The sequence below is a fragment of the Camponotus floridanus genome, unplaced genomic scaffold (assembly GCF_003227725.1).
Source record: "Camponotus floridanus strain SB8 unplaced genomic scaffold, Cflo_v7.5 scaffold237, whole genome shotgun sequence".
NCBI classification, from domain to species: domain Eukaryota; kingdom Metazoa; phylum Arthropoda; class Insecta; order Hymenoptera; family Formicidae; genus Camponotus; species Camponotus floridanus.
Window position 1 is genome coordinate 2,277 of NW_020229367.1, and position 26,343 is coordinate 28,619.

Here is a 26,343-nt window from a genome sequence, read left to right on the forward strand (position 1 = left end):
TTTATACAGGAGGAATGCAGACTCCTGTTGAGATATGTCAGCCTCGGGGTCAGCGACCCGTCACTTGACATGTCTCGCCACTCGACGGCATCCGTGACTCGAAATAAGCGTGCATCCGATTTTTCCGGAGGGTGATGCACTAACCCTCGCTGCATCTCCTACCCGACGCGAGCTAACCTGAAAATAAACCCTGAAAAGAGAAAAAGAGTATTAGCTTAAAACTAACTTACAACTAACTTAAAATTAACTTAACACTAACTTAAACTAACTTAAAACTAACGAAAACAAAAAACGCTGAATTGATCTCATCGCAGATCAACCAGCACCGGACGCCTCCGTGTTTTTCAAAGATGGGGGAAGGCGCACCCCACTCTGTGGATGAAAGGCTCGGGAGCATCTGTCCGCTTCAGCTTCCTCGGGTTCCACCGACCCTATCCGAATGGAAACCCTATGACCCGCTTGAGCCCAGGAACCGAAGTTCCCCGGTCCCACCGACCCTATCCGAATGGGAACCTCCGGACCCAAGCGAGCCAGAAACCTTAGCGGAGGTTTCGATGCTCCCCTCACCCTCATCGACCCTTCCCGTGTCCCTGCATCCGCGTTATTAGACAGGAGGAATGCAGACTCCTGTTAGCCCCCGTGACTCGAAGTAAATGTGCATCCGAATTTCCGGAGGATGATGCACAACCCTCACCTCACCTCCCGCTTTCGCCGCGAAGGTGGGCATCCTACCCGCAACAAAAAGAGCTACCGCGAAAACGAAAACAAAAAACGCTAAGTTGATCTCATCGTAGATACAACCAGCACCGATCGCCTCCGTGTTTTTCAAAGATGGGGGAAGGCGCACCCCACTCTGTGGATGAAAGGCTCGGGAGCATCTGTCCGCCTCAGTTCCCCGGGTTCCACCGACCCTATCCGAATGGAGACCCTGTGACCCACTTGAGCCCAGGAACCGAAGTTCCCTGGTCCCACCGACCCTATCCGAATGGGAACCTCAGGACCCAAGTGAGCCAGGAACCTTAGCGGAGGTTGCGATGCTCCCCTCACCCTCATCGACCCTTCCCGTGTCCCTGCATCCGCGTTATTAGACAGGAGGAATGCAGACTCCTGTTAGCCCCCGTGACTCGAAGTAAATGTGCATCCGGATTTCCGGAGGATGATGCACAACCCTCACCTCACCTCCCGCTTTCGCCGCGAAGGTGGGCCTCCTACCCGAAGTTTCTAAACCCGCCTCCCGGTAGAGGCGGCTTGTGCAGCAGTGTCCCAATCGAGATACCAATGTCTCGGTCGAGACACCACCGCACCCGGCTGCCTACGTTTATTTATACAGGGGTGGGCAGGCCCCCTGTCGCCGACGTGCAACGCCGACTCCTAACCCGTGTCCCCGCCTCCGCGTTTTTTATTTAAAGCGAGGGGAGGCGGACCCCCGCTTGCGGTATGTTGACCGGTGGATTCAAGTGGGTCTTCCACAGGAACCCATCACCCAACATAACCACGCCATACGGGCACACGTGACTCGAGTTAAATGTGCATCCGGTTTTCCGGAGGGTGATGCACCACCCCTCAACCTCATCTCCCGCTTGAAGAGCGGAAGATGGGCTTCCTACCCGGGAGAAGCTCCGCCTCCACGTGGAGACGGTGTTGTGCTGTGTTGTTTCCATCGGGAAACACTATCGTGCTTCGCGACGGAAGTCAACACTGCACCCGGCTGCCTTCGATTTTTTATACAAGGATGGGCAATCCCCCTGTTGCCGACGTGCGACGCCGGCTCCTTCCCGTGTCCCCGCCTCCGGATTTTTTATTTAAAGCGAGGGGAAGGCGGACCCTTCGCTTGCGGTATGTCAGCCTCCAGGTACCGTAAACACAGTACCCTTCACCTGACATAAGGACCGCTCCACTCGACGGTTCCCGAGACTCGACATAAGTATGCCTCCGATTTTTCCGGAGGGTGAGGCACCAACCCTCTTGAAAGCGAGCCGCGACCCGAAGACTCTACTGCCCGGTGGCCAAAAAGATGGTGGATTTCCGCGTCTCTCCGAGGAGAGACCCGAACTCCACCCACACACACACACTCACACATGCACACACCATTCACACACAGAGGAACCGCCACCGAGATAATCCCGGCCTCTGGCCCGGCAGGTGACAAAGTCACCTTACCAGTCCTTCGGGCGAGGGTCCCGGCCGGTTCCCGTTTTTCCCCCTTTGAGGGACGCTTCACGGCGGAGCACCCGCCGATCCGCCACCTCATCCCCCCTGCGGGAGCACCCACACAAGTTACGGGGCGGAGAGCTAGGCTCCCCCTACAGTGCCGTACCACTGGGCGATTGAAAGTCAGGGCCGCCAACCCCTTCCAGCGAACGAGACTGGTCCGCGGCAGCAGACCTCATCTCTATGGAGTCGCTGGGCTCCATCTGCACCCAAAGCCGGGTACCGTGCTATTTGAAAGCGGGCGCCCACCCCGAAGAAAGTAGAAGTTGAGACCCTGGGACAATCGGTCGAGGAAGAAGGATGGGAGGTTTAGGATGGGTGGAAGAAAGAATGGGTTGGGTGTTCTTCCCACCCGTAACAGCCCCATTGTGCCGGGTTTGGAGTCAGGGTTTTCCTTCCCCTATGCGCATCAGGCCATAAAGCCCGGAGGGAGCGCAACCCCCCTTCTCGTGATGTCCGCGCGGCGGCTTTGGGCTACTCTCATACTCACTACTCACGGCCCGAGGGCCGCTTTCGTTTTCGCTTTCACCGCCACCACCGCGACGAAACACCACGAGGAAGTGCAATGGTGCGCTCTTAGACCCCTCAACCCGAGGAAGAGGGGAGCTCCTCCACCACGACAAGGTGGCGCACCATCGGAGGAGAGATAACCTAACCTTTTTTTTTTTTTTTTTTTACAAGGGGAAATGCATTTACGCATCCCCCGCCAAGTGGAATTGGCGGGGGTATGCGGGACTCCGGGATAAATCCCGACTACCCGCTAAAACCCCTTGGTTGTCTCCTTCAGCGCACAGGGGGAGGGCCACGAGAACGCTTGCGCATGCAGCCGCGACCCCCCCCCAGGCACGCGGTGACCCCTCTCTCGTGAAAGAGAGAGGTCCCCTCCGTGTTGGGGCGTTGTATGCCCAACGGGTGACAGGGCGAGTAACTTAACCCTGCCACCCTCAACACACGTGAGCAGCACTCGGGGCCCCGGTTTCCACCCCGGGACCCGCTGCCCTGTGGGCAGAGCGAGCAAGGGGGAGGACAAGTCCCCCCCCGATAAACACCCCCCCACGCCCAGAGGGGCAAACCCCCCCGCCGCCCACCGCCGCAGACGGAGCGCGGCAAACCCGGGCCGATGCCCCGGGGGGGACCCATGGCCAGACGACGTCCTCAACATAATCCCCGGTTCGTCCTGGGGCCCCCAAGGTGGAAGGATTTACGGGGCGGCTACGGAAGCACGCACCCCAACCGCATCACCCGGGACTCGCCAAGGGACGACGGGGGCGGGGGAAGGTGACCTCCCGGACGCCGGAGCGTACCGGCAACCCCCGCTAATCCCGAAGCCCAAGGCTGGACTACTACCGGGGAATCGCCGCCCGTAGCGACCAATCGCCAGACCCCCGAAGACACCGGCCCCCGGCCCGCACACACCGCCAACAACAGCAGGCGGCGGAGGGACCGCCCTCATCCGGCGACCAACGCTCGGATCTTCGAGCGTTGGCGCACTCTCCGTGCACGTGCACTCTGTGACCGGGCAAGTCCGTCGCGCATCCTCTTAACGCGGCCAAAGCCGCGGAGCCTCGTGAGCGATCGTCGCTCCTCCTTTTACGCGCGTAAACGGACAAGTCCGTCGCACGCCTTCACCTCGCAGCCGAAGCCGCGTGAGCGCTTGCACGCTCCCCTCCCGCGCGCGCTCTCCTCAAAGCAAGACCCCGAATAAATTCGGGGTCTGCTGCGCGCGCAATGGGCACTCTTAGTTCACCGATCCCGCCCCCCCAGGCCGGAACAGCAGCCAATGGCTAACTGAACCGCCCCAGGGGACCGGGACCGACTTAAGCTCCCCCACCACGTCAAGGTGGTGCCCACGGGGGAGTGCACCCTTCAAAGAGGGCCGAAAACAAGGTCCGTAACGCTGCGGGTCCAAGTGCATCTGGACCACGCACGCCGGCCACCCTGCCCACTAATTTTTCCCCCTCTGCCGGGGGACCACCACTGGTGGTGTCCCCCCAGGTGTCCAGCCACCCAGGGGGACCCAGATGATTCGCGTGTGCCTTCGCTTGTTTTAGAGTGGGGTAAGGCAGGCCCCCACTAGGTAGACTCCTGTGTTGAGAGATGTGCCTTCCTCTCGACCGAGCTCCCCTCATTTTAATTGGAGGGGCCCTCTCACCTAGGCAGAATCGGCAGAGAAGTATCGCGTCGACTACTACTCGGGGGGGACGCCAGCCCCGGCGTTTGGTCGACGGTCCCGCTCGATCGCTAGGCCGGCACACCGCCCGTTCAGGCACTAACCATTTGACCGAGGTGATCACATTGGAGATACACCTCGGCACCGCAGATGCCTCCGCGTTTTCCGGCTGGAGGAAGGCATACCCCACCTTGTGGATGAAAGGCTTGGGACCACCCAAGTCTGCTGATGTTCCCGGGTCCCACCGACCCTATCCGTAATGAGCACCCAAGTACCCGCTGAGCCCAAGAACCGAAGTTCCCCGGTTCCACCGACCCTATCCGAATGGAGACCTACAGACCCAGCAAAGCACTAAAGGGACACCAGCAGACCATTACAATGGTCCCCTCACCCTCATCGACCCTTCCCGTGTCCCTGCATCCGCCTTTTTATACAGGAGGAATGCAGACTCCTGTTGAGATATGTCAGCCTCGGGGTCAGCGACCCGTCACTTGACATGCCTCGCCACTCGACGGCATCCGTGACTCGAAATAAGCGTGCATCCGATTTTTCCGGAGGGTGATGCACAAACCCTCGCTGCATCTCCTACCCGACGCGAGCTAACCTGAAAAAGAAAAACCTGAAAGAAAAAGAAGGATTAACTTAAAACTAACTTAAAAACTACCTTATAACTAACTTAAAATTAACTTAAAATTAACTTAAACTAACTTAAAAATTAACGAAAACAAAAAACGCTGAATTGATCTCATCGCAGATCAACCAGCACCGGACGCCTCCGTGTTTTTCAGAGATGGGGGAAGGCGCACCCCACTCTGTGGATGAAAGGCTCGGGAGCATCTGTCCGCCTCAGCTTCCTCGGGTTCCACCGACCCTATCCGAATGGAAACCCTATGACCCGCCTGAGCCCAGGAACCGAAATTCCCTGGTCCCACCGACCCTATCCGAATGGGAACCTTCGGACCCAGGCGAGCCAGAAACCTTAGCGGAGGTTTCGATGCTCCCCTCACCCTCATCGACCCTTCCCGTGTCCCTGCATCCGCGTTTTTATACAGGAGGAATGCAGACTCCTGTTGGCCCACGTGACTCGAAGTAAATGTGCATCCGGATTTCCGGAGGGTGATGCACAACCCTCACCTCACCTTCCGCTTTCGCCGCGAAGGTGGGCATCCTACCCGCAACAAAAAGAACTACCGCGAGAACGAAAACAAAAAACGCTGAATTGATCTCATCGCAGATCAACCAGCACCGGACGCCTTCGAGTTTTTCAAAGCTGGGGAAGGCGCACCCCACTCTGTGGATGAAAGGCTCGGGAGCATCTGTCCGCCTCAGCTTCCTCGGGTTTCACCGACCCTATCCGAATGGAAACCCTATGACCCGCTTGAGCCCAGGAACCGAAGTTCCCCGGTCCCACCGACCCTATCCGAATGGAAACCTCCGGACCCAAGCGAGCCAGAAACCTTAGCGGAGGTTGCGATGCTCCCCTCACCCTCATCGACCCTTCCCGTGTCCCTGCATCCGCGTTATTATACAGGAGGAATGCAGACTCCTGTTAGCCCCCGTGACTCGAAGTAAATGTGCATCCGGATTTCCGGAGGATGATGCACAACCCTCGCCTCACCTCCCGCTTTCGCCGCGAAGGTGGGCATCCTACCCGAAGTTTCTAAACCCGCCTCCCGGTAGAGGCGGCTTGTGCAGCAGTGTCCCAATCGAGATACCAATGTCTCGGTCGAGACACCACCGCACCCGGCTGCCTACGTTTATTTATACAGGGGTGGGCAGGCCCCCTGTCGCCGACGTGCAACGCCGACTCCTAACCCGTGTCCCCGCCTCCGCGTTTTTTATTTAAAGCGAGGGGAGGCGGACCCCCGCTTGCGGTATGTTGACCGGTGGATTCAAGTGGGTCTTCCACAGGAACCCATCACCCAACATAACCACGCCATACGGGCACACGTGACTCGAGTTAAATGTGGCATCCGGTTTTCCGGAGGGTGATGCACCACCCCTCAACCTCACCTCCCCGCTTGAAGAGCGGAAGATGGGCTTCCTACCCGAGAGAAGCTCCGCCTCCACGTGGAGACGGTGTTGTGCTGTGTTGTTTCCATCGGGAAACACTATCGTGCTTCGCGACGGAAGTCAACACTGCACCCGGCTGCCTTCGATTTTTTATACAAGGGTGGGCAATCCCCCTGTTGCCGACGTGCGACGCCGGCTCCTTCCCGTGTCCCCGCCTCCGGATTTTTTATTTAAAGCGAGGGGAAGGCGGACCCTTCGCTTGCGGTATGTCAGCCTCCAGGTACCGTAAACACAGTACCCTTCACCTGACATAAGGACCGCTCCACTCGACGGTTCCCGAGACTCGACATAAGTATGCCTCCGATTTTTCCGGAGGGTGAGGCACCAACCCTCTTGAAAGCAAGCCGCGACCCGAAGACTCTACTGCCCGGTGGCCAAAAAGATGGTGGATTTCCGCGTCTCTCCGAGGAGAGACCCGAACTCCACCCACACACACACTCACACATGCACACACCATTCACACACAGAGGAACCGCCACCGAGATAATCCCCGCCTCTGGCCCGGCAGGTGACAAAGTCACCCCACCAGTCCCTCGGGCGAGGGTCCCGGCCGGTTCCCGTTTTTCCCCTTTGAGGGACGCTTCACGGCGGGAGCACCCACCGATCCGCCACCTCATCCCCCCTGTGGGAGCACCCACACAAGTTACGGGCGGAGAGCTAGGCTCCCCCTACAGTGCCGTACCACTGGGCGATTGAAGTCAGGGCCGCCAACCCCTTCCAGCGAACGAGACTGGTCCGCGGCAGCAGACCTCATCTCTATGGAGTCGCTGGGCTCCATCTGCACCCAAAGCCGGGTACCGTGCTATTTGAAAGCGGGCGCCACCCCGAAGAAAAGTAGAAGTGGAGACCTTGGGACAATCGGTCGGGGAAGAAGGATGGGAGGTTTAGGATGGGAGGAAGAAAGAATGGGTTGGGTGTTCTTCCACCCGTAACAGCCCCATTGTGCCGGGTTTGGAGTCAGGGTTTTCCTTCCCCTATGCGCATCAGGCCATAAAGCCCGGAGGGAGCGCAACCCCCCTTCTCGTGATGTCCGCCCACAACGACTTCGGATTACTCACATACTCGCTACTCACGGCCCGAGGGCCGCTTTCGTTTTCGTTTTCATCCGAAGCCGCCGCCTACAGCGGACACCACGAGGAAGTGCAATGGTGCGCTCTTAGACCCCTCAACCCGAAGGAAGAGGGGAGCTCCTCCACCACGACAAGGTGGCGCACCATCGGAGGAGTAAGGAGAACCTAACCTAACCTAACCTTTTTTTTTTTTTTTTTTTTTTTTTTTTTTTTTACAAGGGGAAATGCATTTACGCATCCCCCCGCCAAGTGGAATTGGCGGGGGGTATGCGGGACTCCGGGATAAATCCCGACTACCCGCTAAAACCCCTTGGTTGTCTCCTTCAGCGCACAGGGGGGAGGGCCACGAGAACGCTTGCGCATGCAGCCGCGACCCCCCCCCCAGGCACGCGGTGACCCCTCTCTCGTGAAAGAGAGAGGTCCCCTCCGTGTTGGGGCGTTGTATGCCCCAACGGGTGACAGGGCGAGTAACTTAACCCTGCCACCCCTCAACACACGTGAGCAGCACTCGGGGCCCCGGTTTCCACCCCGGGACCCCGCTGCCCTGTGGGCAGAGCGAGCAAGGGGGGAGGACAAGTCCCCCCCCGATAAACACCCCCCCACGCCCAGAGGGCAAACCCCCCCGCCGCCCACCGCCGCAGACGGAGCGCGGCAAACCCGGGCCCGATGCCCCCGGGGGGGACCCATGGCCAGACGACGTCCTCAACATAATCCCCGGGTTCGTCCTGGGGCGCCCCAAGGTGGAAGGATTTACGGGGCGGCTACGGAAGCACGCACCCCAACCGCATCACCCGGGACTCGCCAAGGGACGACGGGGGCGGGGGAAGGCGACCTCCCGGACGCCGGAGCGTACCGGCAACCCCCGCTAATCCCGAAGCCCAAGGCTGGACTACTACCGGGGAATCGCCGCCCGTAGCGACCAATCGCCAGACCCCCGAAGACACCGGCCCCCGGCCCGCCACACACCGCCAACAACAGCAGGCGGCGGAGGGACTCGCCCTCACTCCGGCGACCAACGCTCGGATCTTCGAGCGTTGGCGCACTCTCCGTGCACGTGCACTCTGTGACCGGGCAAGTCCGTCGCGCATCCTCTTAACGCGGCCAAAGCCGCGGAGCCTCGTGAGCGATCGTCGCTCCTCCTTTTACGCGCGTAAACGGACAAGTCCGTCGCACGCCTTCACCTCGCAGCCGAAGCCGCGTGAGCGCTTGCACGCTCCCCTCCCGCGCGCGCTCTCCTCAAAGCAAGACCCCGAATAAATTCGGGGTCTGCTGCGCGCGCAATGGGCACTCTTAGTTCACCGATCCCGCCCCCCCAGGCCGGAACAGCAGCCAATGGCTAACTGAACCGCCCCAGGGGACCGGGACCGACTTAAGCTCCCCCACCACGTCAAGGTGGTGCCCACGGGGGAGTGCACCCTTCAAAGAGGGCCGAAAACAAGGTCCGTAACGCTGCGGGTCCAAGTGCATCTGGACCACGCCCGCCGGCCACCCTGCCCACTAATTTTTTCCCCCTCTGCCGGGGGACCACCACTGGTGGTGTCCCCCCAGGTGTCCAGCCACCCAGGGGGACCCAGATGATTCGCGTGTGCCTTCGCTTGTTTTAGAGTGGGGTAAGGCAGGCCCCCACTAGGTAGACTCCTGTGTTGAGAGATGTGCCTTCCTCTCGACCGAGCTCCCCTCATTTTAATTGGAGGGGCCCTCTCACCTAGGCAGAATCGGCAGAGAAGTATCGCGTCGACTACTACTCGGGGGGGACGCCAGCCCCGGCGTTTGGTCGACGGTCCCGCTCGATCGCTAGGCCGGCACACCGCCCGTTCAGGCACTAACCATTTGACCGAGGTGATCACATTGGAGATACACCTCGGCACCGCAGATGCCTCCGCGTTTTCCGGCTGGAGGAAGGCATACCCCACCTTGTGGATGAAAGGCTTGGGACCACCCAAGTCTGCTGATGTTCCCGGGTCCCACCGACCCTATCCGTATGAGCACCCAAGTACCCGCTGAGCCCAAGAACCGAAGTTCCCCGGTTCCACCGACCCTATCCGAATGGAGACCTACAGACCCAGCAAAGCACTAAAGGGACACCAGCAGACCATTACAATGGTCCCCTCACCCTCATCGACCCTTCCCGTGTCCCTGCATCCGCCTTTTTATACAGGAGGAATGCAGACTCCTGTTGAGATATGTCAGCCTCGGGGTCAGCGACCCGTCACTTGACATGCCTCGCCACTCGACGGCATCCGTGACTCGAAATAAGCGTGCATCCGATTTTTCCGGAGGGTGATGCACAAACCCTCGCTGCATCTCCTACCCGACGCGAGCTAACCTGAAAAAGAAAAACCTGAAAGAAAAAGAAGGATTAACTTAAAACTAACTTAAAAACTACCTTATAACTAACTTAAAATTAACTTAAAATTAACTTAAACTAACTTAAAAATTAACGAAAACAAAAAACGCTGAATTGATCTCATCGCAGATCAACCAGCACCGGACGCCTCCGTGTTTTTCAGAGATGGGGGAAGGCGCACCCCACTCTGTGGATGAAAGGCTCGGGAGCATCTGTCCGCCTCAGCTTCCTCGGGTTCCACCGACCCTATCCGAATGGAAACCCTATGACCCGCCTGAGCCCAGGAACCGAAATTCCCTGGTCCCACCGACCCTATCCGAATGGGAACCTTCGGACCCAGGCGAGCCAGAAACCTTAGCGGAGGTTTCGATGCTCCCCTCACCCTCATCGACCCTTCCCGTGTCCCTGCATCCGCGTTTTTATACAGGAGGAATGCAGACTCCTGTTGGCCCACGTGACTCGAAGTAAATGTGCATCCGGATTTCCGGAGGGTGATGCACAACCCTCACCTCACCTTCCGCTTTCGCCGCGAAGGTGGGCATCCTACCCGCAACAAAAAGAACTACCGCGAGAACGAAAACAAAAAACGCTGAATTGATCTCATCGCAGATCAACCAGCACCGGACGCCTTCGAGTTTTTCAAAGCTGGGGAAGGCGCACCCCACTCTGTGGATGAAAGGCTCGGGAGCATCTGTCCGCCTCAGCTTCCTCGGGTTTCACCGACCCTATCCGAATGGAAACCCTATGACCCGCTTGAGCCCAGGAACCGAAGTTCCCCGGTCCCACCGACCCTATCCGAATGGAAACCTCCGGACCCAAGCGAGCCAGAAACCTTAGCGGAGGTTGCGATGCTCCCCTCACCCTCATCGACCCTTCCCGTGTCCCTGCATCCGCGTTATTATACAGGAGGAATGCAGACTCCTGTTAGCCCCCGTGACTCGAAGTAAATGTGCATCCGGATTTCCGGAGGATGATGCACAACCCTCGCCTCACCTCCCGCTTTCGCCGCGAAGGTGGGCATCCTACCCGAAGTTTCTAAACCCGCCTCCCGGTAGAGGCGGCTTGTGCAGCAGTGTCCCAATCGAGATACCAATGTCTCGGTCGAGACACCACCGCACCCGGCTGCCTACGTTTATTTATACAGGGGTGGGCAGGCCCCCTGTCGCCGACGTGCAACGCCGACTCCTAACCCGTGTCCCCGCCTCCGCGTTTTTTATTTAAAGCGAGGGGAGGCGGACCCCCGCTTGCGGTATGTTGACCGGTGGATTCAAGTGGGTCTTCCACAGGAACCCATCACCCAACATAACCACGCCATACGGGCACACGTGACTCGAGTTAAATGTGCATCCGGTTTTCCGGAGGGTGATGCACCACCCCTCAACCTCACCTCCCGCTTGAAGAGCGGAAGATGGGCTTCCTACCCGAGAGAAGCTCCGCCTCCACGTGGAGACGGTGTTGTGCTGTGTTGTTTCCATCGGGAAACACTATCGTGCTTCGCGACGGAAGTCCAACCTTTTTTTTTTTTTTTTTTTTTTTTTTTTTTTTTTTTTTTTTTTTTTTTTTTTTTTTTTTTTAACCCAGGGGAAATCCTTGATGGATACCCGCAGTCCCCGGGGAGGGACCGCGGGTTATGTGGGACTCCCTCCCAGAAGGGGAGGTATACCCACTAAAACCCCTGGGGTGGCCATCCCGGCGGCAGGAGGAGGGGACAGGGACCCGGGACTCGCAGTTGCAATACTTCGAGTCCCTGCCCCCCTATGTCCTCCCCCGCGGCGATCGGGAGGCGACGTCACGGGTGTTCGGTGATCGTCGCCGCCCGATCCTCTTCCCGGGGAGGGCTCCATCGGCCCTCCTTCTGCGCGCGCGTGTCGCGGTTGCGGGTGGACAGGGCCACACTGCCCACCCGCGTCCCTCCCTTGGTGGTCAGGGGGGACGGGGTCGGGGTCCGAGTTCACCCGACTCGGGCCCCGGCCCCTTTAGCCCCCGGATTGGTGCTCCCTCCGCCCCCCGTAGGGAAGCGGATTCGGCAGTCAACCCGGGGACCCACCACGAGGTTCGAGCAGGGGACAGAAGGTCCCCCGCCGTTATCCCTCCCCTCACGAGGGGGTCTCCGGGAAGAGGACATTCGCCCGTAGGCTACTAGCCCTCCCCCGAAGATCCCCTGGGGGGGGGGAACTATGAACTCCGCTATTTAGCGGACTCCACCGTCCCCCCCCCAATGGCCGTAGCCTCCCCCTCCGGCCGCCCGAACCAGAAGATCCGTGGCGGCACAGAGGAGGGGCCGACCTCTCCGAGGCCATCCACGCCCTCCCCCGGATCCCACCCTTCCGGATGGGAATCCAGGGGACCGCGCTTTTGGCCCCCTCCTTCTCCTTCCTTAGACGGGGGAAGCCCCCGTCCCGCACCTGGGCTCAGCGGAGCTCCGCCTCGCCCACTCTTCACCCTTCCTGGGGGCGGAGGTTTACACCCCTCCGCCCCCAGGATATGCCCCGCGGGGAGCCCGCGATCCGCACACAGCGGACATCGCGGGCGCCCCGCGCGGCATGTCGCCATCTTGTGGGAGGGTGCGCTGCATTTATAGCAGCGCACCCCCCTGCTCCCACCACTCTCCGGGCACTGCGCCGCCACGTGCCCGGCCTCAAGGCAGGAGTAGCACCGGGCCGGCCATTCGCTCGGCAATACTGCCGAGGGACGGCCGACACGGCGCCACCCCCGCCTCCTCCTTCTTTTTCTTCCCTCATCAGGGGAAGACCTCCCCCCCTCCTCGGAGGGGGATGACTCCACTCCGGAATCACCCCTCCGGGGAGGGGGGGCCTCCACTCCCGTTTCGTTGGTGGCGGGGACCTCTACAACGAGGTCCCCGTCACCATCTCGCCCTATCCTCAATACCCCGAGTCCCGGGGCCAGGATTTTGACTCCTGGGGCCCGGGCACTCGGGGCCTTCACCGCGTCGGCGTACGAGAGGCCGGCCGGCACAGACCCCCTGACCGTAGTCCCGGGGGTCCCATCGACCGCACCTCTCCCACGCCGACACTCCTGGGGGGCAGCATCAGCTTCTGCAGCTGATCTGCTCCCCCCACTCTCCACCGTGGAAGTGCATCCGCACTTCCCCTTCCACGCCCTCAGCGTCTGCGTACTCCGACTCTTGGAGCCGACCCTCGCAGCTCGCCCACTCAGTGGGGATGTGCCCCGGTCCCGAACATCCGGACCGAGGCACACCCCCACCGAGACACTCCTCGTCGCATACTCATCTTCGCAGACGAGTACCAGCGGGGATGTGCTCCGGTCCACCCTTTCCGGTCCGGGACACATCCCCGCCGCATCGCTCCTCGTGGGCACCTCCGACGCCTCCAACCCGTCCAGTAGGTGCTCTCTCACCTCGACGAATCTCTCGGCCATCCACTCGATCCATCTCACTAGGCCCAAGGCCTCGAGAGAATCGAGGAGCACGTCTTCCTCGTCGTAAAGCGGGCCCTCGGTTGTTCTGGCCGCCTCATCAATCCTGCGCTCAATGCAGGCCTTCCACTCCAGGCCAGCTTTCCTCATGGCGAGCAAATCCGCCATGAGGAACCTGGCCTTCTCGTCTTTTGGGGCGGTAGCCCCTTCGCCCCCAGTGCCCGCCCTTGACACTGAGGGCAGCCCGTCGTCTGATGACGACGGGGGAGGGGCCGGGACGCTACCCCCCACACCCGCCGGGCCCTGAGGCTCCGAGGACCTCTGGGCCGGTAATGATCGGCGCTTGTTCCGGACCATTTTCATCTCGTTTTTTGTTTTTTATCGAGGTTGTCTCCTCTAGGCTATTTGACAGCAGGCGCCACCCCGAAGAAAGAAGAAGAAAAGCTGGCTATTGGAAAGCAGGCGCCACCCCGAAGAAAGTAGAGGGGGAAACCGGGGACAAAGGGGCAAGGAAAAAAGGAAAGGAGGTTATGGATAGGTAAGGAAGAAAGAATGGGTTGGGTGTTCTCCCACCCGTCACGGCCCCATTGTACCGGGTTTGGAGTCAGGGTTTTCCTTCCCCTATCCGCATTAGGCCAAAGTGCCCGAAGGGAGCGGAATCCCCTCTTCCCATGGTGTTCGCCAGCGACGACTTCGGATTACTCACTACTCGCTACTCACGGCCCGAAGGCCGCTTTCGTTTTCGTTTTCATCTTCCGTCGTCGCCGACGAACACCACGAGGGAGTGCAATGGACGCTCTTAGTTCACCGCCCCGCCCCCCCAGGCCGAAACAGCAGCCAATGGCTGACTGAGTCGCCCCAGGGGACCGGGAACGGCTTAAGCCTCTCCACCACGGCAAGGTGGCGTCCACGGAGAGGAACCTAACCTAACCTAACCTAACCTAACCTAACCTAACCTAACCTAACCTAACCTAACCTAACCTAACCTAACCTAACCTAACCTAACCTTTTTTTTTTTTTTTTTTGGTTTTCCAGAGGAGGGCAGGGGAAATGCACGAGTCCCAGTCACCTCCCCATAAGGGGAGAGGGCCGGGACCCCACCTGATGCACACCCCCCGAGCCAGTCTCGGGGGGTAGTGCGGGGCTCTCCCTCCTCCAGCGGAGGGCCTACCCGCTAAAACCCCTGCCCGGAGGGGGGGTCTGAAAGACCCCCCATGGAAAAAAGCTTCTTCCGATTGTCCTAGTCAACTTTCAGAGGGACCGGAAGCCATACTTCCCTGAAAAGCTGGGACTTCAGCACGCAAACGTGCACTGCAGATACTGGTTAACTCAGTTTCATTTTACTATTCTAGATAAATCAAGTAAGGAAGAGGACAACAGTCCAATGGGCCATCGGGAGCTTCCAATCGGATCAACCCTAACTTATCAGGATAGGGATGTATCGAGACAAGGTAAGAGAAATTCTACTTTATGTACATATATATACATTTGACCTTACTTTAACTATATATACACACACATATATACACTTACACACATTCATACTCACACACACACACACACACACACACACCCAGACATTCCATAAAAGAACTCTCAAACTCACTTACTTACATATATACATATATACATATATATACACACACTCATTCGCATTCACACTTTATATATATATCCGTATATACAGCTTCATCATGCTTTACAAAAGGATTTCCGTTCTAGGTACTGTCTATACTGGTTCTAACAGATAGCGACCGCGATCGCGATCTTCTGGCTTGACGAGCGCGTTCTTCATTTTCTTTGGTTAGCATAACTTCCCTGCAAAACGTGGTAAAAGCTATCCAGTTTTCTTTGTTTTCCAATATCTTTTTAATTATAGTCTCTAATTTTAAGTCACTACCGATAAATCCAACCAGAGTGTTTCTATGTGTCTGCCAGCGAGGACAGTACTCTATTGTATGCTCTGGGGTATCCACTACATTTCGATTACAAGCCATGCAGAAAGGAGAATCAGCCCTCTGGATTCGGTCCAAATAAGATCCAAAGCAGCCGTGTCCGGTTAGGATTTGGGTGAGGTGGAACTCTAGCCTTCCGTGTTTTCTGTCCTTCCACTCCTTGAAGGAGGGCAAAATCGCATTTACAGTACGGAGCCCATATTTAGCATTTTCTAACTTCAATAGCCATTGTCTGTATAATAGCAAATCTTCTTCTTTTTTAATGATTTTTATGTTTCCAGGTGTGCATTCATTATTTCTGCGTAAGTCACACATGCGTTCGAAGGTGCGTCTTCTGCATTCAGCTATGAAAAATACAGGAGGTATTCTGGCTAGTAACGATGCAGCCTCCAAGGATACCGTACGATAACTGCAACTTATTCTGCACACAGCAGGTTTTATACTTTGATTGAGTTTATCTATATTCTTTTTATTTTTAGTTAAGTAAGTAATCCATATCGGCGCCGCATATAGCAATACAGATAAGATGACATTTCCAAAGAGTTTCCTCTTTGATTCACTAGGACCTCTAAGGTTAGGCATTAATCCAGTTAAGGCACCAGTAACTTTTGCTGTTTTAGTGATTGCGTAGTTGAGGTGAGGCACAAATGATAATCTGGAGTCTAAAATAACTCCTAGATATTTAAAGGTGTTGACTACCTCAACTCTATCCTTTTCAATGTCAAATGTGATCCCTGTATCAATACGAGCATGTTTAGTAAATACCATGATTTGCGTTTTTTCTGTAGCTACTGCCAAGCCAAGTCGTTTAATCCGCCAAAGAACTCTATGGACCTCTAGCGAAGCTCTGGATAGCGCAGTTGGGACATCTTCGGCTGCTGTCAAGAGAAGAGTGTCGTCCGCATAACATGTGATACAGGAGTGTTCTTCTAATCTTGCATGTAAGACCGAATCGTAGCCTACATTCCATAATAAAGGCCCCAGGACGGAACCTTGAGGCACACCGGCTTCTACATTCCTTGCTTCTATGCCATTTCTAATTGGATAAATGATAATCCTATTATGCAGGTAAGAATCAATTAATCTTCTTATATAATCTGGAACCTGTTTTTCTTCCAGCGCATATCTTATTGTCTTCCAAGGGATAGAATTGAATGCATTTTGTATATCCAAGCTAATGGCTACAATCACTAAGTTGTTAGAGAAGGCGTCTTCTATTATGTCTACAACGTGGCGGAGAGCATCCACAGTGGATTTTCCTTCCACAAACCCATATTGATTTGCCGCCAGTGAATGCTGAGGATTTTCCATGAGCCATTCATTTATCTTTCTGCATAATAATCGCTCGAAAGCCTTACCAATTTCATCAATTACACAAATGGGACGCGACTTGGGGATGCCATCCATCGTACTTCCGTCCTTAGGAATAAGCACGAGGCGACTTTTCTTCCACTCAGACGGAAAAACACCTTTCGATATGCACGTGTTGTAGACAAGAGCAATAAGTTCGATGAAACAATCGGGAAATAGTCTCATAATTTTGTCTGGAATTCCATCAAGTCCAGGGGAGGCACCCTTAGATGGCCTCCTCCTGATTTCGCGATCAACTTCCATTGCGTTAACTTCCCATTGTGTATTCCAGCAAAAATCACGCCATAACTCATCCGGATTGTGTGTCGGTCCAGTAGGGAAGAGTTTATCCAGGGTTCTTTTCCTGTCAGAGTTGTCCAGTAACTCTGTTAAGGACGGGGCAGACTTCCTAAGTTTCCCCATAACTATTTTAAAAGGAAGACCCCAAGGGTCTTCATCGATGATGAGGAGAAGATCCTTCCATGCCTGTGACTTGGCTTCCGAAATGCTATTGCGAAGATTCATTTTTTGCATTTTGTACTCTTCTTGCAGCATTAAGAGTCTATCTTCATCAAAATTACAAGAATTGCGTTTGCCATTGTATTTTGTCCACTTTCTACGTGCCACAAGAACACTCCTTCTAATATCGGCGATGTTAGTATTCCACCAATATGAGGATCTGGACTTATTATAACATTTTCTCCTTTTTGCAGCAAAGTCAGCTGCATCTGCAAAGATCTGTTTTAATCTTTCTGAAATTGCATTGGGCTCCAAATTGCCATTAACAATTGCATGATTGATCTCTGGAGTGTACCATATGAGTGCAGAAGAAAAGTTTTCTTCATTTAGTGTCTTCCATGACCATCCTTTAAGGCCAGTACTTATTTTTCTAGTCTGATTACTTTTATTATAATCTTGAGTCTTATTTCTAGTCAATCTTTGAGCCTTATTTCTAGTCCTATCTCTAGTCACAGTAATAGTTCTATCTCTAGTCATAGTAATATTTATATTGTTTGTACAACTTATACTACTTGAGTTACTCTCTCTATATACACTATTTACATTTACATCGTCACCATCTTTTATATTTACTCCATGGATTATATAAGATATATAATAATGATCAGATAGTGATACCATATGTGTCAGTACACACCAAGAGTATACATTGGCAAACATTCTGGAAGTACAGAGTGTAACATCAATAATTGAATTGCCTTGTGGGCGAACACAGGTTGGAGTGGTCCCCTTATTTAGAATGCTTAAGTCCCTCTCAGACAGCCAATCTTCTAGGAGTTGCCCTCTCCCGTTGGAATTTGGGGAGCCCCACATTGGGGACTTAGCATTAAAATCACCGGCAATAACTGTCGGTTTATTCACTGTGTCCATCACTTCTGAGAGATTATCAAAGAACTCCAGAGTATCGGATCTGTCTAGATTAGGAGATAGATAACAGGAGACTATGGTAATGGGGCCAATGTCCGCAACAGCAATACCTGGAAAACGTGCTTTGGGGATCATCAAAAGTCCAGATATCTCTGGACGATGATATATCCCAGCTAAGCTGTCTGTACTCAGCATCCATTGGGAATTAAGATTTCCTATTCTCGGAACTTCAGACAGTATGCATAACGCGACGTCTTCTTCCAGGGTATGCTGAAAAAGCAGATCCAGAGCAGGTTTGCTCCTATTAAGGTTACATTGGAGTACCTTCATCATTTAAATTATCGATCTGTACTGGCCTCCGATCCAGCTTCTCTATTGTAGCTCTAGTTTTAGTGTTAGTTTTAAGTTCTTCATTACACAGATGAGATCCGATTCTGTGTCTGGCCCTAAGGCCCTTAGATTCGCACAGAGCACAGTGCACCTCTCTGGTACAAGAGGATGCAGAGTGACCATCTATTCCGCATCGAAAACATGCTCGTGATCTGTCAACCCCAGACTTACACATACCCTGGTGATGTCCTGGTTCCCAACATTTGTAACATCGTATCTGGCGAGGCTTTTGAAGCTCGAGTCTTGCCATTGTCCATCCTAGAGGAACTTTGCCGATTTTAGATGCCTTGATTGCTGATACTATAGGGCATTTCACCCACGTCATGCATAGTCCGTTCCTCATTGGTAGTATTGGGGTAACGGATACCTCCGATGCCTTACAATCTCCAGCTTTAGACATGGCTAGAGAGATATCAGATACAGTGACCGATTCATCAAAGCCTACTATTCTGATCTCTCCTTTGACTTCGGGATTTGATACAGTAGCTTCTTCACCAAGTACATCCGCAACACGGGACCGAAGTTCACTCGCCAGATTTTTGGTATCTGTGCCGGGGATCTCTATAAGGACTGCTCCATTAGCAGTTTTCTTAATCTTTGTTGAATTAATTCCGATTTCTTCGAGCGGAATTCGTTTTCTCAATTTAATCAAGGCTTCCGCGTATGAGAATTCAGATGTCTTCCCTTTGATGATTACAGCAGATGCCTTTGGTACCTTCTTTTGTAAGATTTGGGCCGCAGACTTCTCCGGTTTGGTGCCAAGTTTTTTCCTTCCTATCTCACTTTCTCTTCCACTATACACATCACTGTCCGTTTTCTCTCCATCCGATTTCCTGGTCCTACTTTTGATTTTCTTCTTTTTCTTCTTTTTCACAACTGTGCTCCATTGTTCCTTTCCTTCATCCTTATCATTCCCATCCGTATCTTCTCCATTCTTATTTTTAATTTTATTTTTTCTTTCTTTTTCAGGTGCTGGGACCAGCGGACGAGGACCACCAGGGACATCCGGACTTCCACGGACTTCAGGGCCAGAGGGAAAATCGGAAGCAGAGCCAACCATGTTCCAGACAGCCGGATCAGCAGACGACGAGGGATCAGCAGACGACGAGGGACCCCATGGAGAGCAAGGTAGGTTATCAGATGGTAAGTATTCATTTTTAGGTTTTGTTTTAATAATTACTTTTTTCGCAGGATCGATCTTCTCAATACTTTTTATTATAGGCTTAATCCTAGGTTGCCGTTGAGGGAGAGGTTGAAGCGCAGGAAATTCTTCATGCTTATCCTTTTTGTTCACACTCGACTCCAACTGAATTATTCTGTTTTTTATTTCCATGATAGCGTCAGTTATTTTGTTAGGGATCTCCGATTCCATGCTATGACCTTCAGCACGAATGGGAGATGTACTGACGGAACGCGTTATTTTACGATTTTTAGAGGTAAGTATTACCTTCTCTTCATTGTGATGTTTTTTCATTTTAGTTATATCTTGCTTTAAGTGCTCAATTTCCTGTTGAGCAGCGTGATAATCAGCTGCTAACCTCGCATTTCTAAGTTTCAGTTGAGAAGTATCATTAACACCAAGAGACATGTTATGCAGCTCCTTAAAGCATGCAGTGATTACTTCTAGACGCTCCTTAATATATCTGCTAATAACTCCTTGGAATGAGCTCTTAGCTCTAATTAATTCGATGTCGTCCACCCATTCCAGTGCCTGAGCTACTAAGCTGGACATAGGGGAGTCATGGAGCTGTTCAATGTCCACGATGCGATGCAATTTATCACCAATGGGCGATGATCTCTTCTTTTTACTTTCAATTTTTGAATTAGCAGCCTGCTTACAAGTAGATTTTTTTCTCTCTTTCTTTCTTGTTGCAGCTCCAGGTTCGGACTCCGATTCCATAAGCGTCGAGGCATCTGTTTCGCTGGCCATGGAAACAGCACCAGGTAAGGACGCACTGCTCTTTTGTACAACAGATATATCAGTATCTGTATCTTCTGTCGCCTCAATAACTCTTGTTTTCCTACTCCGTAGGCGCTGGCTAATCCCAGGATCTACTTCGCCCTCATCAGTATCAGATAGAACTTGGGCTCTACGTCGCTTGCCACCAGAGGGCCTAATAAACTCATTTATTGAGGCCGTGGATATGACAGAGGTCACATCATCCTGAGGTGTGGCATTCCCAGTTTCTACATCCATAGGGTTTTCCATGGGGTATTCCTCAAAGAATCCCAGAAGAACGTCTATAGGATTAACCTCTTGTATTATCTGTTCTCCATCTTGGGTCGCCGTTTGGAGTTCAGATGGCAAAGATACCGGACCCACGCTCTGGGGCCGCTCAACAATCTCGCCACGGCTGACATCGGTGGTTTCTGTCGCCGCCAGGGCACATTCCGCAAGTATGACCGTGTCAGCAGAACCGGAACGATCATCGCCTCTTTCTCTCTCTCCCTCTGCATCTTGTGTTTGTATTTGGTTTGGAGTATTCATGTCTGTAAGGATTTCAAGCTAACGACGGTTCGCCCATCATGGGAACTCCACCGCAGTGGAGTTACTATCCCCGCCGATTCAAAATACCTAGTGAAAGTGAACGACAACCGAGAAGCGGCTTTCGGGTGGCCAACCCTAGTCGTTCACAGTGACTCTACTAAAAAAGGTTCCTGGAGAGGGCCAGGTCCACGAATGATGTTAAAGGTTTAACGTCACCCCTATCGAATGGGCCCCGTGGATCCGAACCACGGGAAACCCAGACCTCGGGCTAGACGGTGCCGGGATTTACCCTACCCGGCTCCGGGTATGAGGAAATACTGGCCAGGTAATCCTCCACACACGCGCCCAGTTACCCAGTTTCAACCCCGGCATAGGCTCGGTGGTGCAAGGGGAGCGGTTTTCCCACGTTAAACATGGCCCTTCAGGCGGTCTTTGCCTGGACAAGTCCAGGACTTATGCACCCGCGTCTTCCAGGCCAGAGGTCAGGTACAGACTTCACCCTTGCAACCACCGTCGGGGGGGCTACTACTCCCCCCCTTGGTTAGTCTACCGGGAATATCCACCGGGGCCGGCCGCGTCCCATTCACACACACACTCACACACACACGCATACATGGCTATTGGAAAGAAGGGAGCCACCCTTACGAAGAAATAAGAGAGGGATTCTGGGGACAATGGGGAGGATAAGGATGGGAAGAAAGGGTTGGAACACATGCGCAAGACGCGCCACTCACACATACACGCTCACATTCACACACCAGGAATTGGAGATCCGGGGTCCAAGGGGAGGAGAAGGAGGTAAGGTTGGGATGGGTAAGAGAAGCAGAGAAGGGATATCTGGGGATAGGAGCATGAACGAGGGAGTAAAAGAGGATTGGGGTGTTATCCCACCCTTAACGGGATCCTCAACCCGGGCGATTGTAGTCAGGGCCGCCTACCCCTATGCGCATCAGGCCAGAGTGCCCGGAGGGAGCGCAACCCCCCTTCCTCCCCTTCCGGGGAGGGAAGTGCAATGCAGGCTCTTAGTCGCCGTCCCCCGGTCCCCGGGCCCCCCCGACACGAAAGTGTCGAGGTGGGGGCCCGAGAGACCCACCGGGCCCCCCCCGACACCTAAGTGTCGAAGTGGGGGGCCCGATGGGCCCGGAGACCAGGGGGCGGCTAAGCCCCTCCACCACGTCAAGGTGGCCTGCAATCGGAGGAGAACCTAACCTAACCTAACCTAACCTAACCTAACCTAACCTAACCTAACCTAACCTAACCTAACCTTTTTTTTTTTTTTTTTTTTTTTAACGAGGGGAAATCCGCCTTATAGATACCCCGCCCGACAGGTGGGCCAGCCGGCTAAGGCAAGCACCACCTTTCGCGTCGAGCGGGGTTATGTTGGGCTCTCCCGACCGACTCTATCTGGTCGATCGGGCCTACCAACTAAAACCCCTCGGGCCCAGCCTAGGCCACAATGTCCGGACCCCAGGAACTGCTCTAGCATTACTACCGGGGTCCGAACTGGCTAGCGCGCAAACAACGCGCGCTACATCCTCTTCCTTGCCCACCCTGACCTCCCAATTCATCCTTACTATTTACATATGCTATTTTTATTTACATATGTATTTACATATTTGTTATTTACATTTACATTTACATTTGTTTCATCTATGTATATATATTTACATCCTTATCTACTGTTTACATATGTTATTGTATTTACACATATATTTACATCTTTAGTTATTTACATTGTTCAATAATGTATATATATATTATTCTATTTACATCCTTGTCTACTTATACTATCTATCTACATGTATATTTTATTTACTGTATTTACCTTATTTAGATTTAATTCAATCTCTAGTCTCTAATTCAATCTCTAGTCTCTAGTTTAGGTATCATCTTCATCTGTGTTGACAGCAACGCTTTCTCTCTCTAATTGCCGTTCTTTTTCCTCTTTATCAAACATAATTTTTTCTACAAAGGACTGGGCAGCAGCCCAATGGATCTTAGATTGGACCATCGCACCGATCATACTCTTCAAATTAAATGCGTTTCCAGCTATATCTAATTTACTCAATAGCTCTTCACGTTCGTTCTTCCACGCTGTGCAATCTATTAATGTATGCTCTGCAGTATCAACTGCACCAGTCCTACAATGTGGGCATTCATCTGTTGTCACTCTTTTAATTCGTTTTAGGTAAGAATAAAAGACCCCGTGTCCAGTCAAAATTTGAGTAAGGTGAAAACTTACGTTTCCGTGCTTTCTATAAATCCACTCATCCCAGATTGGGATGATGGCTGTTCTTGTACGTATACCAGCGGCACTCTGTCCTGTTAAATAACCTTTCCACTTTTCGTATGCCGTGGCAGTCTCATTTGCAAGGATAATTCTCTCCTCTTTCTTCGTCCATGTCTGTGCAATTTTCAAATCCCTTATTTGCTCATATGATCTCTTTCTAGCTTCAGCCGTATAATGATAAGGTAGAATTCGACTAATTATTGCCGCTGCGTCGTGTGCTACAGTTTTGTAAGCAGCAATAACGCGAAGTGCTATGCATCTATGCAGATCTTTCAAGATACCACGTACTTTACCTTTATGCATTACTTTATGGGCCCACACTGGAGCCGCATAAAGTACAATGGATGAAATTACATTAGCGTAAAGTCTTCTTTTCTTTTCACTCGGACCGTGCAAATTCGGCATTATTCGCCATAAATTCTTAGTTACTTTCTTTGTCTTATTTTCAATATATTCTAAGTGATCCACAAACTGGAGCTTATCATCCATGATAACACCTAGATATTTGATCGCTCTCTTGGATTGTACAATCTGCCTATTGACGATAATTTCAATCACCGGCGGCGTTTTCCTATCAGGTGTAAAAACAATAATTTCCGTTTTCGACGCAGATACTTCCAGATGTAAGTCCTTGATATGTTTACAGGTACGTGCAACCTGAAATGCTACACGACGTTTGGCACTAGTTATAGATTCGCCAGTTGCTACTATCAACGTATCATCGGCATATGCCATGAGACGACATCCATTTTCAGTTTTTGCACGAATTATTCTATCAAATGTGATATTCCAAAGGAGCGGCCCTAAGACCGATCCTTGGGGAACTCCTGCCTCTATACATCTGGTAATCTGTCTACCGCTCTCATTTGTAAATAGTACCATCCTTGTAGATAAGTAGTCATATACTATCCTTTGTAAATATACCGGAAATTTTTTATCTTTTAGTGCATGGCAGATGTCAGCCCACTGTAACGAATTAAAAGCGTTACTTATATCTAATGCTACAGCTATCACAGTACCTTTTTCTTTTTGAGCAAACTCAATAAATTCACGCAATTCAACTATAGCGTCTATCGTCGATCGGCGTTGTCGGAAGCCAAATTGATTAGGGCTCAGAGCTGCCTCCGGATGAGCGTCCATCCAATGTATTAATCTTTCGGCTATTACTCTTTCAAATATCTTACCAATTTCTGGTAATAAGCATATAGGACGTACCTTAGGATGTTGCATATCTAATTCACCTTTTGGCAATAATACTAATTGTGCCTGTTTCCACTGTATTGGGAATACACTCTGCCGAAGGCATATCTTGAGCACAGACGCTACACAATCTATCATCTCATCACTTATTTGCTTCCAGTACTTGATCTTAACACCATCCAATCCAGGTGCTGTGTTTTTAGCTGATCGTGTCTTGATTATTCGATAAATCTCTGCTGATGATATGTCCCATTCATCTTTCCAGTCCTCTTCTAACGTTTCCATTCTATCTTTTCCTACTTTGGATTTCGGAAACAACTTGTCTAAAGTATCTTCGAGCACTTTGGCATCTAACATTTCTGTTAATCGTGGAGAATTCCGACGTAACTTATTAGTAACCAAACGATAGGGGAGACCCCATGGATCCTCCTCGATGGTTTTAATCAGATTCCTCCACGCTGCCTCTTTAGCTTTCCGAATTAACGTGCATAATTCTTTTTTAACTTTCTTAAAACTCATTTCTAACGTGATTTCTTCATTAGCTTCGCAGTTAGCTCTCTTTCTGTATCTTTTCCACTTCCTGCGTAGTTTAATACATTCTTTCCTTTTATTTTCTATTTCATCAGACCACCAATATGTCGCTTTTCGTTTTCTTAATCCAGGTGGTATACGTGGCATGGCCGCATCGCATGCATGTCTCATAATATCGTCCAATCTTGTACTGATTTCATGCGAGGAGATACTATTACTTTCTTTATTTATTTGTGCCTGTAATTGTGGGCATTCCCAAACTAGTACTGATTGGAAAAAATCCGAATTAAATTTTTTAAAAGACCAAGCAATTCTTTGCTCAGGAGTTTGATTGGTAATCGATATGTCTTTATCTAAAACAGAAAAGGCCACATAGCGGTGATCTGACAAGGAGATATCATCCTCTTCCACTCTCCAGTTCTGTATTCGTGAACTAATATCTACCGTTGACCAGGTTATATCAATTATCAATGACCCTTGCGGTCGCACGCAAGTGGCTATATTTCCTTCATTAATTAGCCTCAAATTTAACATATGTGCCATTTCCATTAGATCTTTTCCTCTAGCGTCTTCTACTCTCGATGACCACAAATGAGCCTTTGCATTGAAATCCCCACAGATTATCGTGTTATTTTTCTCCTGCGTAACTAATAGTCTAATTTCATTTAACATTAGCTCAAATGCCTGCGCTGACTCACTCGGTGAACAGTAGCATGACGCTATTGTCATATTTTTGTATTTAACTGCCACCATGTGGTGGCCTTTCATTAACAGTTTACACGGGAAACTAGTCGTCCCTCTATTCCAGAGAATAGCTGCTGTGCCCTTTTTACTCGTGATCCAATACTCATTGTTAGCTGTAGACCACGGTTCCTGAACCGCAACTATTTCAATGTCTTCTTTCAAAATTTTTTGCATCAAAAGATCTTGGGCTGCCTGAGTATGATTTAGATTTATTTGCAATAATCTAATTACTTTACTAGTCTCTTTTCTAGTCATTCCTACTGTGATCTTTTTTCTAGTCATTCCTGCTGTGATCTTTTTATTTGTCATCATCATTAGTATATACACAAACTTCCATATTCTCATCCGTTTTATTCTTATATACACTATTTACATATTCATTATTTCCTGTATCTATCGTTTTATTTATATCTTTGTTTTGTTTCCTGTTTCTCACGCAGGTAATCGATCCTATTCTGTGATGCCATTCTACACGGTTCTCTTTACACACCACGCATATGGCTTCATTAGTACACTCTTTGACTTTGTGTTGCGAAGAACCACATCGGTAACAACATCCGGTTCTATCTATTTCAGACTTACAATTATACTTTAAATGTCCGAATCGCCAACAACGGAAACATTGTTTCTCTCTGGCTTGTAACATTTCAATCTTTATTATAGACCATCCAATACGTACTTTTCCTATTTTAAATAATTGAGCCGCTGCATGTAATGGGCATTTAACCCATATCATTCCAAG

The 26,343-nt window shown here is 51.9% G+C and overlaps 1 protein-coding gene across 1 annotated transcript; it reads left to right on the forward strand.

The window, feature by feature from the left end:
* The first annotated feature begins 5,171 nt into the window (after nt 1-5,171).
* LOC112638023 (proteoglycan 4-like) lies at nt 5,172-10,469 on the forward strand. Its single transcript, XM_025408857.1, has 4 exons — nt 5,172-5,346; nt 5,616-5,848; nt 10,001-10,234; nt 10,299-10,469. Exons 1-4 carry the CDS (start codon nt 5,172-5,174, stop codon nt 10,467-10,469), a joined length of 813 nt encoding a protein of 270 aa, XP_025264642.1.
* Nucleotides 10,470-26,343: the final 15,874 nt, after the last annotated feature.